The 18,898-nt window shown below is 47.0% G+C and overlaps 1 protein-coding gene across 1 annotated transcript in view; it reads right to left on the bottom strand.

Annotated features, from left to right (window-relative positions):
- Positions 1 to 9,335: 9,335 nt before the first annotated feature.
- LOC144890817 (T-cell surface glycoprotein CD4-like) overlaps positions 9,336 to 18,898 on the bottom strand; it is a 71,089-nt gene continuing 61,526 nt past the window's right edge. The window contains exons 6-7 of the mRNA XM_078772661.1: positions 14,072 to 14,127; positions 9,336 to 13,992 (exon numbers count right to left, since the gene is read on the bottom strand). Coding sequence (XP_078628787.1) covers positions 13,876 to 13,992; positions 14,072 to 14,127 — 173 coding nt within the window. The 3' untranslated portion in view covers positions 9,336 to 13,875. The remainder of the gene's footprint in view (positions 13,993 to 14,071; positions 14,128 to 18,898) is intronic.

The following is an 18,898-nucleotide window of genomic DNA, read 5'->3' as shown; positions in this document are numbered from 1 at the left end:
CCATCTGGAAAATGGCTTGCTGTCAACTCTCTGACAAACCCAGGCGCTGGGCGAATTCCTTCTCTCTGAGGTCATGAGAGAATGACCTCTCCCATGAACTGGAATGAAGTGTTCTGTGGTTCTCAGTGATAAGCAGCTGTTCCGGGGCTTATTGGGGCTTTTTTAAATAGCAACAGATGCCTTGGGGCGCCTCGATGTCTGGGGCTATAGGCCTTGGGCTGAACTCTGAATACCAATGCTCTGACATGAAAAGGAGCAAGTTCTATTTAATGAGAGGTTCGGAGAGATCGAGAGAACTGGACGGGGAATCATCGGAGGAAGCAGAAGCGCGAGAGAGCAGACTGTCGTGTCATGTGTTTGATTTTAGAGTATAACTATATTTTCGTGGAACTGTTCATTGCAAGAGATTAATAAATCTATATTTAAACTGAGTAACTTTCCATGTGTCTCATTGAGTGTCCAAGAGGTCACTAAACAATGTTCTTTGACAGTCCATTAGATGAAAGTTTTTTAAAATTTAGAATTATTCTCACTTAGAGTTCAACATCAACTCGTTGAGATACGAGATGGTATTCATGGAATACTTAAACTGCGGTCAACTTCGTGCGAGCCAACTCTTCTGTTTTTGAAAGTTTTTTTTTCGTTGATCCAATATGGCTGCCAGCACACAGGAGCGATGATATCATAAGTTTACATTCTCCAATATAATTGTTGCGTAGGTCACGCTCAATAAATTTCAAACTGACCAGACTAAGCTTTGTACCTCTCGAATATGACATCACAATTAAGGCACCGATGACGTCATCATTAACGACACTTATTCAAAATGCGGAGTTCTTTACAATGAGCCACGTTTCAATTTTTTGCATGGAGCAGTTTCGGAGATATAGAGGTGTAACGTTTTTCCAAGATAGCGTCCGTACCAGGATAAATTGTGCTTTGGTTGGTCATCCACATGTGATGGATGTAATGGACCACAGCGATGATAATTTTGACCGTGGATTTTGAAACAGTATGGTCCATTTCCTGGAAGAGATGAGATCTGAGCACCCATTGATGCAAAAGCTAAAGCCGAATTGTAACTTCGGATGTTGTTTCAGAAGTTGCGACATTTCCCATCATCACCTGAAGAAAGTTGTTGTAGTCGAGCAGGTATGGTAAATAGTAGAGGTAATTGAACTTACCCCTTGGAGCAACACAGTATAAATCCATCCTCATTTCCATCCATGTTTTGCATAACAGTGCACACATGGTGAGGTATCAGGACCCCAATTATGCTATTTCTTTTGTATACGCAGTCAAGGCTGGTGTAAGAGCTAACATGTAGAACATATTGTTACGGTTTTTACAACCTCCACTTTGTCAATTTAGTAGTAAATTTCCTTATAAATAACCCCTGTGTACATTCCCCTTAATTGGCTGTTAATTGAAATGAGTGCACCTTAGTTAGTCCACATTGCAACACGTAGCAAATCATCAGCCCTTCTAACAGTTATTTCATTATTATGTGTGTCAGGTAAGGATGTGTTTCCAGTAGTTGACCTTGCGTGCATCAATCAAATCAGATAGATCCCCTGCAATATCCCCAAGACCTCCTAAAAGTGCCAGTAAGGCAGCGTTCGCTGCCCTTTGGCTGGGGCTCGTTCGATTGCCCCAAGACTCCATTACGCACATGGTCGAGCCGGTGAAGAAGGGCGTGGCCCCCACCTCGTCATCGTAGGCGGAGCTAGGAAGAGCCCGTGCCAACCAATCGGCACTGCGGTGAGCGACCCGGTAGGCGTGCCCTCGTAGCCCGCGGCTTGATCTCGGGGAGGGCCATAAAAGGGTGAGTGAGGGACTGCTTATGCAGATGCGTGAGGGAGCACGAACCGAGTCGAGTTCTGTGGAGAGAGAGTGCCAAGCTGAGGAGAAAGGTTGGAGACGAAGCTGGCGTTCAAAGGCTGAGTTAAGAAGGATCAGGCTGAGAGACTTTGAAATTCCAAGGCAAGGTCGTGAGCGGGAGCTGGGCTGACCAAAGGAATTACAAGCTGTGCTGAAGCTGTGTCGATTGAAGGAGTTACCACGCTGAGCCCACGCTGCGACGACGCAGCCGCGGAGCTGTTTCCCGCGTCCCGCTGAGTCCTGAGGCCCCGAGCCGTTCCTCCTGCCTGGACCCACCATTGCTGCCATCCCATGCCATCGATCCCTGTCATCCATCTTCCCCTTTAGTGTACGTGAGTTCGTTCTGTCTGTATTGTCCCTGGGAGTAAGTAAGCCTGTATAAGCTAAGAATTGCACTGTGTCTTCTGTTCTTTTTCTGTAAATAACTTCGTTCTTCTTCTTTCTTTGGTTCGTTGTAAATAATAATAAATCTCTGTTCCTCCTTATTCTTGGGTTTTCATTCTCATCTGATTGCTTTCATGATTTCTGTCAATTGAGTTCCTGTGGCGCGATTTCGGCCAACGCTTTAGAATTGGGTTTAGTCCCTTGTTAAACGGCTCGGATTCCGCAGCGCGCTTCACTCGGCGTAATCCATAATTACACTGCGGTCCGGGCGGAGTATTTCCTTGCGTACCGGAAGGCGCTGGTACTTAGGTCATAGGACGGATAGGCCTAGTACCCTATTCAGTGCTGACCGGGCGTGACGTCATACCCCCAGGACTGGGGGAATCGGCCAGTGTAAAAGACAAGGGGATTGACCCCCCCTTAGTAGGGAGCACGCCGACCCCAGATCCGTAACAATATAATAAAGGGAGGGAGAGGGAAGCACAACAGCAGTAGAGAACAGGGACATTGGGAGATCTGTGGAAGAGAGAGGGCTGGGGTGGGGTACACGCATGGTATAAACAAGATGGACACTACAAGGACTTTCAGGAGAGTATGGGAGTTTTTTTTCCAGAAGTGGGGAAAAAGGGGAATGAAAGAATGAAGGTGAGCACAGAGGCTTGATGTTTGCAGTTTCACCAGAAGAGGGTTGCTGACAGATCTTGTACGTTCTGAAGGAATACTTGGGGGACAGAGCACAGACAGAGCAGGGAATGCAGGGCCGGAGAGGAATTGGTAGAAGACAGAAAGACCACCAACCTGCCTGCAGTGAGAGAGTGAAAGGCTCTCAGAATCAGTTTTATCACGGGAGATTCAGTCACAGTTAGTGAGGCATCATTAGCCAGTATATGAGCCGGGAGGCTTCAAAGTCACGAAAGGGAGGAAAAAGCGATATGTTGCCCTGACGATCCCCAACAAGGACAAAATCAGGTCAGCAGCTTCGCATTTCATCTGCTTAGTGCCACCCTCGACTTTGCTTTCTTGAACTGCTAGATGCCCCTCTGGGCTTGCAGTCGTGTTGTCATCATGATGACATTATAGTGCGGTGCTATGCGCACGACTTGTTTTGCCAATAAAGGAAGCAACAACGATGTAACCACAAGTGTCTTTATTCCACGGATCAAACTATAGCACTGCCGTGCTCGGGGCTGTGAACCCCGTGTATATCCCGAGGGGTAGGCGTGGCCGACACCCTCCTGGTGCGTGGAATGATGTCATCGCGCCAGCGAGCCATTGTGTCTGCCACACGCGCCCCCCCCAGAATTCCCGCACACCTGAAGGGTCAGTTTGCGGGGCAAACGGATGACCCGGCCGAAGCGCCCTCTGGCGGCTGGCGGCGTCTGGGATGCCGGGATGCCACCGGCTGCCCCTGGGATGGGTGCGGGGCCGGGGGGCGGTGTGCTGGTGGTGTTGAGCGGTGCTGGGGTCCGCCCGCCGGGGGGCGGTCCCGACACGGGGGCTGAGCCACTGGCGGAGGGTGGTCCACGTCGAGGTGGGCCGGTTTGAGGCTCTCACAGGCCATCAGGAGTACCGCCGATGTCCAGGGTGAAGTGCTTCGCCTCGGTCTCCAGCACGTGGAAGGGCCCGTCGTACGGGGGCCGCAACGGTGTCTGGTGGGCATCGTGTCGGACGAACAGTACTCCGCCGTGCGAAGCTCCGGGGCGACGTGCGTTGGTGGGCACCCGTGGTGCACCGTCGGCACCGGGGCGAACCTCTGGGCGGTCTCCTGCAGCGCGGAGCGCTGCTGCACCGCGGACCATGGTGCCGTGGAGTCGAGGAGGAACTCGCCCGGCACCCGCAGCGGTTGTCCGAAGACCAACTCCGCCGCGGATGCGCGCAGGTCGTCCTTGGGCGCCGTCCGGAGGCCCAGCAGGACCCAGGGGAGCCTGTCGACCCAGCCGCCATCGCGGATGGTGGCCCGGAGCGCGGCCTTTAAGGAGCGGTGGAAACGCTCGCACAGGCCATTGGCCTGGGGATGATAGGCCGTGGTACGGTGCAGCTGGACACCAAGCCCCTCCACGACCACCCCCCAGAGCTCCGAGGTGAACTGGGGGCCGTGGTCGGACGAGATGTCCGAGGGGGTGCCGAACCGGGCCACCCAGGTGGCGATGAACGCCTGCGCGACGTCCTCTGCCGTCGTCACCGCCAAAGGCACGGCCTCCGGCCACCGGGTGGTGCGGTCCACCATGGTGAGGACGTGGGTGAAACCCCGCGAGGGGGGCAGAGGTCCCACCAAGTCCACGTGAACGTGGTCGAACCGACGTTCGGGCACCGTAAACGGGGCCAGCGGGGCCCGGTTGTGGCGGTGGACCTTCGCGCGCTGGCACGCAAGGCACGTCCTGGTCCAATCGCGGACGACCTTCCGGAGGCCATGCCAGGCGAACTTGTCGGTGACCAGCCTCTGGGAGGCCTTCGTGGCCCGGGTGGGACAGGCCGTGGATGGTGTCAAAAACCCGGCGCTGCCAGCCCGCGGGCACGATGGGGCGAGGCCGCCCGAGGGAGACGTCGCACAAGAGGGCCGTGCCCGCGCCGTCGAACAGCCCCTCGGTGATGCGGAGGCCCGTGACGGTGGTCCGCAAGGCCTGGACGTCGGGGTCGGTGGTCTGGTCCGCCGCCATCCGGGCATAGTCGATGCGGAGGTGGACCGCGTGGGCGACGGACCGGGAAAGGCAATTCGCCACCGGGTTGTCCTTCCCCGCGACGTGCCGGATGTCCGTCGTGTACTCGGACACGGCCGAGAGGTGACGCTGCTGCCAGGCCGACCACGGCTCGGCGACCTTGGCCATCGCGAAGACCAGGGGCTTGTGGTCGACGAAGGCCATGAACGAACGGCCCTCGAGCAGATGGCGAAAGTGCCTGACCGCCAGGTGAAGCCCGAGCAACTCGCGGTCGAAGGTACTGTACCAGCGTTCGTGCGGGCGAAGCTGCCAGCTGAAAAACGCCAGCGGTTGCCAAGCTCCACGCACCCATTGCTCGTGCACCGCGCCCACCGCGTAGTCCGACGCATCGGTGGTGAGAGCGATCGGTGCATCGGGCGCCGGGTGCGCGAGCATGGTGGCGTTAACCAGGGCGAGCTTCGTGCCCGCGAACGCCGCGTCCATCTGCTCGGTCCAAACAATGTCACCTTTGCCCGGCTTCCCCCGGAGGGCCTCGTGCAGGGGGCGCAGGAGCTGGGCGATGCGGGGCAGGAAACGGTGGTAAAAGTTTACCATGCCCAGGAACTCCTGGAGCCCCTGATCGTGCGGGGGCGCGGAAACCCCTTGACTGCCTCCACCTTTGCTGGTAAGGGGATGGCCCCATGCCTGGTGACACGGTGCCCCAAAAAGTCGATCTCGGCGACGCCGAACCGTCACTTGGCGGGGTTCACGATCAGGCCATGCTGGCCCAGGCGTTCGAAGAGCGTGCGGAGATAGCGGAGGTGCTCTTCACGGGACGCGCTTGTGATGACGATGTCGTCCAGGTAGACATAGACGAAATCCAGGTCGCGCAAGACGCTGTCCATCAGACGTTGGAACGCCTGAGCCGCATTCTTCAAACTGAAGGGCATCCGAAGGAACTCGAAAAGGCCGAATGGCGTAATGACGGCCGTCTTCGGGATGTCCTCCGGCCTGACGCGGACCGGGTGTTAGCCGCGTATGAGGTCCACCTTAGAGAAGCAGGACATGTTCGCCAACCGGGCGGAAAAGTCCTGGAAGTGAGGGACCGGGTAACGGTCGGGGGTGGTGGCATCGTTGAGGAGGCGGTAGTCCCCGCACGGCCGCCATCCCCCGCCAGGCTTCGGCACGATGTGTAGCGGCAACGCCCAAGCACTCTTGGAGCGCCGCACGATGCCCAGCCGCTCCAGCGTAGCGAACTCCGCTCTCGCCACCGCGAGCTTCGTTGGTTCGAGGCGGCGGGCCCGGGCGTAGACCGGTGGCCCGACGGTGGGTATGTGATGTTCCACACCGTGCTCTACGGCCACCGCCGAGAAGGTGGGCCACGTGAGGGCCGGGAAACTGGCGAGGAGCCGGGTCAACTCGTCCGCTGCCGGGAGCGTACAAACCAACCCCGCCGGGACCGAACCGCTCAGCAAGCCGCTTGGCGAGCTGCTCGGTGAGCCACTCAGTGAGCCGCTCAACGAGCTGCTCAGCGCACAAGCAAGCGAGCTGAACGTTTCAGCCTGGACGAGGCATCTGTTCTTTACGTCTACCAACAACCCGTTTGCACAGAGGAAGTCTGCACCGAGCAATGCCATGGGCACTCCGGCGGTTACGAACGACCACTTGAAGCGTTGCCCTCTGAACCGCAGGGAGAGGCAGCGCTTCCCGAACGTGCGTATGGGTGTTCCGTTGGCTGCAAGCAACGTGGGGCCCCGGCCCGCGGTTCGCTTGTCGGACATAGAGGCAGGGATAACGCTCACCTGTGCACCCGTGTCGCATAGGAAACGGCGCCCGGACAAGGTGTCCATTTTAAAAAGAAGGCTGCCGGAATGGCCGATGCTCAGGGCCGCTACCGAGCGCCGGCTTGGCAGTTTCCCGACTTGCCGAACGAGCACGGCGGGCGACAACTCCTCGCCTTGTGGCCAAACCTGGCGTGGAAATAGCACCAGGTTTGCGGCGAAGGCGGAGGCCGCGGTTTTCGCGGTGGTGGTGGGCGGGGCGTGGCGGCGGCCACGCGGTGTGCATCAGCCTCGAGATCCACGAGGTGTTGTGCATCAGCATCAGCGTCAGCTCCGGGATCCGCGACGGCCGCACCGAAGCTCGCCCGCGTATCACACGCCGCGAAAAACTTGTCGGTCTCGACGGCCAGCGCGCGGGGCTCCTTTATCGTGGAACCGGCCAACGCGAGGCATACCTGTGCCGGCAGCTGGCGTAAAAAGAGCGCCCGGAATAAATAAAAAATCCGGTGCTTTGTCCCCCAGTAGCGACAGCATGTGATCCATTCGGACCAATGGTCGCGTGTCGCCGAGGTCGGGGAGGTCCAGGAGACGGTCGGCCCGTTCGTCCTCTGTGAGGCCGAACGTGGCGATGAGGCGACGCTTGAGCGCCTCGTACCTGTGGTCGGCCAGTGGGTTCCGCAGGACGGACATGAGTCGGGCGGCTGTGCCGGGCCTGAGGGCGGCGATGACGTGGAAATAGCGTGTCTCGTCCGCCGTTATGCCACGAAGCTGAAACTGGGCTTCGGCCTGCATGAACCATATCTCCGCCTGAGCTTCCCAAAACTCGGGGAGTTTCACCGCTACCGCGTTGCTGCTCGTCATGGCGCGTTCTGTAGTTCAGCGTCGGCTGAACTAGTCGAGGTCACCAATGTAGTGCGGTGCTATGCGCACGACTTGTTTTGCCAATAAAGGAAGCAACAACGATGTAACCACAAGTGTCTTTATTCCACGGATCAAACTAAAGCACTGCCGTGCTCGGGGCTGTGAGCCCCGTGTATATCCCGAGGGGTAGGCGTGGCCGACACCCTCCTGGTGCGCGGAATGATGTCACCGCGCCAGCGAGCCATCGTGTCCGCCGCAACATCACAGTTTCTCTTGCATGAAAAGCAAAGGTTTTGATGTGAAGGTGAAGATTCCTTAAACGGAATAGCAAACATTCCTTCAACTGTTTTGATTTGAACTCTGACCAAATTGGAAAGAAAAACGAATCTTATAAATGCCGGATGATAGCAATGCAGAGAAAATATGGACAAGAGAGTTAGGCCAACCAAATGATGGGACATGTAACGGTTGTGAACCAATTTCAGACAACAAAGGAAAATGTTCAGACGAATGTCACCGAATTTAAATCAGTTGCGTGGGAATTGTTTTAACTGAATACATGCAAACAACAAACGTAAATTAACCTTGAAAAATAAACTGCAACTTCAGTTGATATTTCCAATGGTTGTCACGTTTGTTTTGTAAGATGGTCAAAGACCTTACCTTTAATACAAAAACCATTCCATCTCGTTATGAGGTCACTGGAACAGCCACGTCATGATTTTCACAAAGAATCTACCATATAAATCACAATGTGTGTTTGTGTATTTGTGTGATGTCTGTCCCCCTTCATAAGGGTAGGTTTTAAAGGCTTTGAGTAGTGCTTTAGGCAGGATTTGAGTGGCGTTTTAATGGGCAATCTTTGAACAGGACGATGTGTCCACCAGCTAAAACACCTAAAAGACTCTGAGGCCCCAAAATACCCCATGGATCCAAAACACCCAAACTACCCCAAGGATCCAAAAGACCCTGAGGACCCAGAAGACCCCAAGGACCCAGAAGACTCAAAAGACCTTGAAGACCGTTAAAGACCCAAATAACCATGAAAACCCAAAAGACCACAAAAGTCCAAAAGACCCCAAGGACTCTGAAGAGGAAAAGAACCACGAAGACCCAAAATACCCCCCAAAGATCCCAAAGACTCTTAAATACCCTGAAGACTGGGAGGAACCAAAATATCACAAAGACCATTAAAAGACCCCAAAGACCATAAAAACTCCAAAGTTTGAAAAGACCCAGAAGACCAAAAAAGAACCCAAAGAACCCGAAGACCCAAAATACACTAACGACCCAAAAAACCCAAAAGACCCCGAGAAACCAAAAGATCCAGAGGATGCAAAAAATTCCCAAGGATGCAAAAGACCCTGAGCACCCAAAAGACCCCGACGACTCCGAAGACCCAAAAGAAGAGTAATTATGTCTCTTCTATTGGAATGTAGACGATGGCTTGCAAACTGAGCCTCAAGGTTTGTGTCCAGAAGCGTTTTTTTTTTTTATAACAATAAATACAAGGTGCGGGGTGGTGAAATTTGCTGCATGTTATGTACAACGCGCCGTGCAGAGTAAACTGAGTGTGTCAATTTATGTCTGTAGGATGTCTAATCAATAAAGAAGATACAAGCACACCTGGCCCTAGGCCCAGGCTTCAGACTTCAGCATGCTCACGGGCTGGACTGTCAAAAACTGTTCCAACACGTCATTTTTGGCGGGCTTTTTACCAGTCGATCAATATTTTCATAAGCATATTTTCACAGAACAGGAACAAGTCACTGACAAAACACAATGTAAAATATACAATAAAATGGAATTTATTTCCACATGTGGATACATGAAGGAAAATTTTTGGAAAACTCAGCCAATAGACGAAGCATGAAACAAACAAAAATATATACCGGAAGTTTACAATCACAATTTTGTATGTCTATGATAAAAGGAAGCTGTCTGTCTGTCTGTCGTGCTATAACTTGAGAAAAGATTAACGGATTTCAATTAAACCAATGACGGTGGATTCAGGGAACTCCCAGGAAGGTTTGTGATGCAAAAGTGCTCCTGCTCAAATATTGTGAACTTGCAGTTTTCATCACATGTAAAACAAAAACCACTGAATCAAATAGAACAACTCTCTACACATTGCCAATCTTTGGTTTTTACTCATCTTTGTACCAATTTCATCTCCCCTTCCCACCAACTGTCCTCTCACAATATTCAAAGGAAATTTCCTTGTACTTCAAAATAACCGGCGAGTTCATAGAACACGATATCCCACCCAGTGTTCAGGTATATGCAGTACTTCAATTTTAAAAGAACAATTTTAACGATCGTTAAAAAATCCAGATGTTTCATGCTATTGAAGTAGACCAGAAGCAGTTTCGAACACCACCATTATACACCGCCCCAATTGCACCATTGTTGAAATTGAAGCACTGCAAAACTGGCAGTTCTTGGAAGTATTATGACAGATGATTTGTATTCTACTGTCGTGAAGTATATAATTTAATTCAAATAAAATAAAGATTGTAAAAGTCATATAAATAAATTAATTTTGGGTGTTACCGCCATTTTCCGCAGGATCTATTACATCACCCTATCTAACACATGACATGAGTTCCACATGCCTGCTGTTTTTGGCCTTTATACAATCTTTAAAAACAGTAAGTTTCTTGTTTGGAATGATTTTCTATTTTGTTTGACTACCAGGCAGGGAGAGTAAAAATATTATCACTCCGGGACGAATTCAGAGCCAAGGTATGGTGAAACAAAGACTTGTCTTACTATTCAAGTTTCGATTCGCATTCAAAATACAATATTCGATTTAAATATGTTATTCCCCAATTATAAACTGATAAGATGGACATAAACCAATTGCTTTCGCTTCGCGTGTGCAGGGTAACAGTCAGAAACCAGAGAAGCTTGCAGATGCATTTGGCAAAATGCAAAGCTGCTACACAGTGGAGCGACAAACTATAACACATCGTGATTGAGATGTTGTGAATGAGGCAGATCAAGCAGATGGAAGGCGGCGGCGGTTAATTTTAAATCGACGAAATAACCTCCACTTCTATGATTCAAAGCAAAACAAGCTGGATGAAGGACTTAATTCCTCGTATACAAGGGAGATTGAATGAACCTTCTCATCCAAATTATAACATGAAATGATGAAACAACCTAATAAAATAGTTACATAATGATATTAGGGAATCACCCCCACACTCATGTTGTATTCGAGGGTATACAAGTTGAACGAGTGATAAGTACAAAGGCGGTGTTGGGAAATGGATCGTGAATAGTCGCGATGTTCAGAGAGTGAAATGCTTTTTTTTAAACCTTTAAAATGGCAAATTATCTTTATTTAATGCACAATCTTGTTACAGGAGTGAACTGCTTTTGTCATATAAATGTGCCACCTCTTTCGCTCCAAGCTAAGCTACTTTCTTTTCACTTTGAAGTTATATGGAGTTATATCAACTGTCCTCACAGCAGAAGTAGATGAATTCAACTGTTTCGACACAACTCCGTCTTTCATTCCAGGAACCGAATGTGTTACTCATTAATGGGCCAATAAAAATGGCGACACTTCCTGTGGAGACAGGATTAATGATGACTGACCAATACATTAACATTTGGCATTTAAGATTAGGGGAGAAACAGTAGTTAAAAACAATTGGACAAGCTGATGTTGGATACATGAAATAACATTGCTGTCGTATGGCTGAAGGTGCTAATGAAGACCTGATAATCAAACTCCTCGAAGAAGAAACTGGATAAATTTTGCTACATGTGCAAGCGATCAAAAATTTGAGGAAGTGTCAATCCTTTCCAGAGAAGGGTTGTGTGTTTCTTTGTCTATTAATATGCCAACCGAAGTGGAAGTTACCTCCAAACATCTAAAATGTCTATAACCGCCTTTGGGACATAATATTAATATGTGAGTTAAGCTGAGCACAAGTGTTGCCAGGTCTGTCTCTGTGATGCCACGCAATGCCTCAGGGTTGACTCCTATTACCATCAAGGCAAATTTGGATGGGCACCAAAATGATACCTATAACAAGGAAACATCCCATAATCCCACTGTTTTTTTCTTTATTCTGGAAGCACATCCCTATGGGTTTGCATCATTGCTTGGGAGTGCGGCTCCGCTGTCGATGCAGTGGCCACTGTTGGTTTGGTCTAACTGAATTTCCTTTTTTTTGTATAATAAGTCGAGGCTCGTGTAAGAGCTAACACGTAGGACATATAATAAAGGGAGTGGGAAACAAGAGGGGGAGATAAAGGGAAGTACAACACCAGCGGAGAACATGGACATCAGGAGATCTGTGGAGGAAGAGAGGGTTGGGGTGGGGTACATGGGATAAAACAAATGGGCACTACGAGGAATTTCAGGAAAGAAAACGGAACTTGAAAAAGGTGGATTTGGGGTGTATTAATGGGAGTTGAAAAGATCAGGGTTTTGGAAAGGGGAAGATAAGAGATGGTGGTGAACAGCTGTTTTAAAGACCTGGAGGGAGGAGTGGGATTGAAGGGAGTGGGGGAGTTTGTTCCAGAGGCAGGAAAAAAGGAGAATGAAAGATAGGCCATCAGCCAGACCCCCAAAATAGGGTCCATTGGTACCAAAATGAGGGAGTAAGCCTAATATTGATTTTTGGATAGGTCTTTACCCCTAGAATATGAAAATATGTGATAGCAAATTCAACCATGTAGCTAAATGGGTGTTATCACCTCATTTTCAAAATGGCCGCCAAAATGCATGTTTTTTTTATTAAAAACACCATGTTTCATATTCTTGTAGGAATTTGTAACAAATAGCATTGCGTTTTGAGATGTTTAAGACTTTACAACTCTCTTAAAGTATGAAATACATCATCTGAACTTTAATCCAAGAAGATAGAATCCAATATGGTGCCCAATTTCACAAAATGGCTGCCATCATAGCAACAACTTTATGCACAAAATATGCACGAAAATAACTGGCATTCAGTAGATTTGCAAGTATACACATGGAATAAAGTATCACACCACCACGTATTTTCGACATAGTGGAAATGTATCAATGAATTGATACATTTCACCCATTGAAATGTATCAATGGGTGATAACTGATAACACACATTTAGCTACATCGTTGAATTTGCTATCACATATTTTCTTATTCTAGAGGTAAAAACCTTGTCAAAAATCATTATTAGCCTTACTCCCTCAATTTGGTACCGGTTGACCCCCCTAGCTGATAGCCTAAGAGTGAAGGTGAGCAGAGATTCTCGATTTTGGCAGTTTAACCATAAGAGGGTTGCTGGCAGATATTGTGTCCTGCAGAAATATTTGGGGGACAGAGCACAGAGAGAGCAGGGGGAAATAGGCCGGAGAGGAGTCGGTAGAAAACAGAAAGACCACTACCTGCCTGTGGTGAGAGAGTGAAAGGCCCTCAGAATCAGCTTCATCGCGGGAGATGCCAATGATTGTAAAAGCTTTGGTTTCTACAGCGTGAAGCCGGGCTGGGTGTGAGGCAGGAGCACCAGCCCAGAGGGGAGAGCAGTACTCCATCAAGCTGCGGATGAAGCTTTGTATGTGTTGAGGAGCTGAGAATTACCAAGAAAGGACCGCACGATGGAGGATGCCCAGTCGGCGACTGGATTTGGAGGCCAGCTTGGAAATGTGGATTTCCCAGGAAAGATCATGGCAGATAGTGAGACCCAAAAGCTTGAGTGACATAACTTCTTCGAGAGCATTGTTGAGAAAGTAGATGGGAGGGTTGTCCAGGTGGTCTTTTCGGACAGATATCGTGAGAGTGTGAGATTTGTCAGGATTGAAAGACATGTTCCACTTGTTTGCCCGGTTTGTGATTTTATCCAGGTCTGCATGGAGTGATGGGGCTGCTGCCTGCCGATCTGAGGGTTGAGATATGGAGCGGCAGAGAGTGGGGTCATCAGCAAAAAGATAGGATTTTCCAGTGAGTGAGAGAGATCATAAAGAGCAGAACAAGCACAGTGCCCAGAACACTGCCTTGAGGAACTCCAGCCTGGACAGGAAGGGGAGATCAGAGAATTCCATTTGGCGCCTTACGTTAACGACAACAGCAGAAGAAGTCTGCGAGCCACGTGTGGACATTCCCTGGATACCATTTGAAAAAAGGTATCAAAGACTACACTTATCTCTTTACACAATAACATCTGACTTAAGAAAAGGGCCTCTGCAAAGATCATCATGGTGTTCACCCAATGGAATGTTCATACATTTTCAGCCAATAAATGAGATTCATTATTTAATTCGTGAAATTATTAAACAATAAGTCCAAGTAACAAAATGCGTTGTTCGTATCCTGCTTCAGCAACTTCTTTCTAACGTTTTTTCAGTGTAGCATACTCAGTTGTGTCTTCGGAATCTTCCACCGCCTCTGCTGTTATACTCTTGATGTGCACCGTGGAGTATTGCACTTCTTCTTCTTCTTCATTCTCCTGAAAATCCGAACAAGCAGTTTTTTATTTACTATTTTTTCCCATCAGATAAAATATTAAACAAAAGAAAAATACTTACTGGGATATTTCCCCCATTCAGAGTTTCATTTGTTTTTATTTCATTCTGTCTTGCATCTGGCGGAAAGAAAAAAACGTTTTGAGCATGTAAAATTAAGATACAAGGGGAAATAAAGTGATGGCAGGAAGAACTAGAATGGCAATCGGGAGAGCACATACTTCTGTCAGGCTGAAGAGTTTATGTTTTGTATCCTACTTATAGGCCGGATCTGGATCCGGACCTGAACCAAGATCTAATTGCTTTTTCTTGTCCCCTAACCACCTCATCCATCTTTCATAATCCATCCACAACTTTTTCAAATATCATGTTATGTATCGTTTTTGACTCCATCACTCATGGTGAAGAATCACTGAAATATATATATATATATATAATTCTCGTATGGGTACAAAATCACCAAAAATGACCGCATCCCTATTCGGATCTTCACCAAAATCACAATGATTCGTCCTTGTCACACACCCAACTTGTCCACCAAGTTTCGTCCAAATCCTTCCATAACTGTTTGAGATATTGCTCCATATATCGGTTTTAGCCCAATCACTCGCTGGTGAAGATTAACTTTTTAAAAATTATCTGATGCGGATGCGGATTCGAAACTTCAGCAAAATTGAATCAATTCTTCCTTGTCACCAACGCAACCTGTCCATCAAGTTTCGTCCGAATCTGTCCTCCATTTTTTTTTAATATCCTGTTCACAGCAAAACAGACAGTGGGAAAAAGACAACATCCGCTCACCTCCGGTGGCGGAGGTAACCAGACCGGTGTAGCAGGATTCTCTCACTCCCCTAAAATCTCACTACAGGTGTAGCAGGATTCTCTCACTCCCCTAAAATCTCACTCTAGAGTGATTCTGTCCAAGGATAAAACACTCTAGAGTGAACTATTCCTAGGACTGGCACACTCTAGAGTGTAATTATCCTAGGACAGAATCACTCCCCCTGTCAGGATCAACACACTCCCTCCAGGATCAAAGCACTCCCCTTTAGGATAAAGTCAATCCCCCAGAAAGAATGGAAAGATATATTTAGTTACTTTGGAAATATAACTCACAGGATGTTAGATATCGTTGCAATGATCAACAGAGCTTTTACTATGTATTTTAGTGTATACCGTGTGAGCATGTGCATCATATTGTCGGATCTTAATGTTAAATTGTTGAATACATGTACTATATTTGAGCCCATCATTATTTCAATAAAACAAAAGAAGACACGAGTCCCGTTTTCCCCGTATATTTAATCAATACTCCCGTTCATTTATATTCACATGAGAGTTATTATGCTTTTTTTTTTGTTTTTTTATATCATGCAGTGTACTTCATTTCATATCTATATGTATAGGGTTAGGGTTAGGGGTAGTAAAGTTATAGCAAAGTAAAGTTATTGAACGTAACTTAAAATGACATATTATATGTTGAAATGAAAATATCCTTTTCGTATAAAACATCGTAAATGTATCGTAATGATTACTGCGAATGCTCTAATATCAAAATATATAGTTGTTTGAATGTTAAATTTATACTTTTCTTTATTTGATTTACCCAGTTTAATACAGGGATGCGAAAAACATTGTATTTTTATTTTTAGGGAGAGACGTTTACAAAGGACATCATTCTGCCCTGTTTATAAATTCATTTATCATTTTATGTTCATATTCATTAACTTTGTCATGGTTGTATGTCATTACCATGCAATAAATATTGTTTAAATCACAAAATATATAGGGGGAGTGTTATAATCCTGGGGTCATTTGATCCTGCAAGGGGGAGTGTTAAAATCCTAGGGGGAGTGATTTCATCCTGGGGAGTGATTTTATCCTCCTACACCGGCACTCGGAGCGTATACCTCTGTCAGGCTGAACAATTTCATACTTTGTATCTCACTGGTAGGCCAGATACCTCACTGATTCATTCAGTGGCGATGGTTAGTGGCAAGAACTTGATCACATGTGCTGTAGCTTCGGCGAAAGACTGCTTGAGTCTGCACGATATGAATGGTCACATCAAAATTAATAATAGGCTGTCGGCTCCTTTCGCAATTGAGAAGGGCGTGAAGCAGGGCTGTGTGTTTGCACCAACCTTGTTCACATCGTTTCTTGCTGCTGTTTTTGAACACTTCCTTGTGAAGGATGGGCCGAGTGGTATTTTTTATTAGTGTTTGAATTGATGGTGGATTTCTACCACACATACGCAAAGCGAAAAGCGGCATTAAACAATTGGTTCACGTCCATCCGTCCGTCTGTCTGATTGTCTTATGAGTTTATGAACGAGTAACAACTTATTAATATTGAATGTTATATTTTGAACACGAATCGGAACATGAATCGGAAGACAAGTCTGCTTTTGGCTCTGAATTCGTCCCAATCGCACAAGCGCAAAGAGTGAGATTTTGTCCTCTGTTTGCCTTTCTGATATTCAAACAAAATTGAAAATCATTCCAAACAGGAAACTTACTGTTAGTTACTAATAACCATGAATATGACATATACAATCTTTATTTTATTAAAATTGAATGTGTTTGCACCAACTTGAAGACTGTAGTACTTGAAGACTGTATAACACAAATCGCCTGTCATAATACTTCCAAGAACCTCCAGTTTTGAAGTGCAATCGATCCTCAACATTCGCGGACCCCGCGCGTATTTGCGGTTCATCACATGTGACCTGCTTCTACATTTGTGCTTCACGTATTCACAGTAAAATAAACAAAAAACATTTTTTATAATTACTTCAGGACTGGTCTACTATATACACCACCGCTGATATTCAGTTTGGGAATTCTTCTCCAGAAACCTGCTCTCTTTTATGCACAGATTCATCGCATCTATTCAATTACCTGAACCATACATCCTCCTACTCTTGGTACTCTGAATTCTGTGGTGAGGTAGTTGCTTTAAAACGACTTGCATTCTCCTGGAAGGCAAATCCAACCGAAGACAACCTCAGATCATTCCACAAACCTTGCAAAAAGTAAAGAGTGTGTCCACTCTCTGGAGCGCCAGAAAACAACATGTATCCAACCATAAGATTAGCAGGTCATTGACAAAAGTGTTGGGGGCTCGCACAGATCTCTGCGATTGGTTATTTTTCTGATTTCCCCATGAGCTCAATTTGCTGTCAAATACGACTTGAAACTTTCTGTTTCAGAAGGTTGGGTGCATATCCTGTGTATCCCAGTGTCGAAGGACTTCTTTTTATCCCAGTGTTTTCATTTTCAGTGGCGATGGTTAATGCGAGAACTTGATCACATGTGCTGTGGCTTCGGCGAAAGATTGCTTGAGTGTCACTCAAAACATATTCCACTGTAGGAATTCTTCACAGAAGGATTAATCGCTTAAGCCGTTGATAACTACAGCTTTGCAGAGTTATTGGTCGGTAATTGCAAACGTGAGAATGATATCTCCCTGGTTTTAGGATTGCAATCACTTTGGCTTTCGGTCATACATTTGCAATCCCATAATCCAAGATAATATGAGACAAACTTGGCAAGCTATTTCCTACACTTAGGGCAAAGGATTTTTCAGAAACTCTGGGGACATGTTGTCAACATCACTGCCTTTTCCTGAATTCATACAATGCAAGCATTTTATATCTCTTCCGTTGTAATTGAAGGATTGATTAATAAGTAATTGCTGTAGTTTTAGTTTCTGACATTTACTTGTCCCTTTTCTTCCAAAATTTTTTTTGAAAGTCACAAATGCGCACATGGAAGCTGTGATAATTGAAGATTTACTGAGAACTCGAAATATGGTAACCTTCCCATGCCAATCTGTTTTCTGTATCACACTGATGTTCTTGGAGGAAGATAAGTGAAGGAAATGGTCTTTGTTCAATCTATTGAACATCTTGGTCTCACCATCAGCCATGACCTTTCATGGGCCGACCCGGCAGCAAAGCCGGTTTCCAAAGCGAGCCACAGACTAGGTATCCTACGTCAATCCAAATCTTAATTGGAAAATCAGAGCGACTCTCAATCTACACTTCTTTGTCCAAAGCACAATCAATGGAGTACTGCTCTCCACTATGGACTGGTGCTCCAGCATCACATCTGTCTCTACTCGGTCTGTGGAATCCAAATATCTCAAAACTATTGGAATCTCCCCTATTAAGGCCAAATTAATAGGTCTGTTGCTGTCACATTTCAGACAAAATACTGGTCTCTGTTTTCTCTAACATCTATTCATCAATATTGCTCCCTCCTCTCTATCAGTCCTCCAACCCTCCCGATATATTCCATTATGCATGCATTCTTCCAGAAACCCCCTCCTGATTAAACTTCCAAAATCCAGGCTTACTGCACACCTCGACTTATTTTAATTCTTTGCTTCTCCCATCTATGGAATCACGCTGCAGGCTGTTTTGCACACTCTTCCCTCCAGCACTTCAAACAAGCAGTGTACCACCTGCCATCTATTGTCCTCTCAAATTCTGACCCATGATATGTAAACTTTTCAGCCTAGCAGAGGTATGCGCTCTACCGAATGCCATTCTAGTTTCACGACAGCGATGTAGGTAGAAATTAAGAGGTCATGGTCCACGGCCTTTCAAACAGTCGACTTTCTTTTAAAAGACCAACAAATTATGCATTAATGACGTTAGAAGTCCTCAGACCGAGATACTTGCAATAGTCAACGAAAAGCCAAGGGTTTTCTATAATTTATAAACAGAGAGGTATCTAGAGCTGGTAAGAAAGAAACATCTTTTGACTATTCATTTATACACTTGCATATTGAAAGATATAAACGTTGGCATTTCTTGGATAATTGTGCCATGCTCTGAGAACATTTTGAAAGTCTTGTTTGATTTGTAATCTTATATAGTGTGAA

Source organism: Myxine glutinosa, chromosome 1 (genome assembly GCF_964187855.1).
Source record: "Myxine glutinosa chromosome 1, kmMyxGlut1.1, whole genome shotgun sequence".
NCBI lineage: Eukaryota > Metazoa > Chordata > Myxini > Myxiniformes > Myxinidae > Myxine > Myxine glutinosa.
This window is presented reverse-complemented; position numbering and strand designations above follow the sequence as displayed.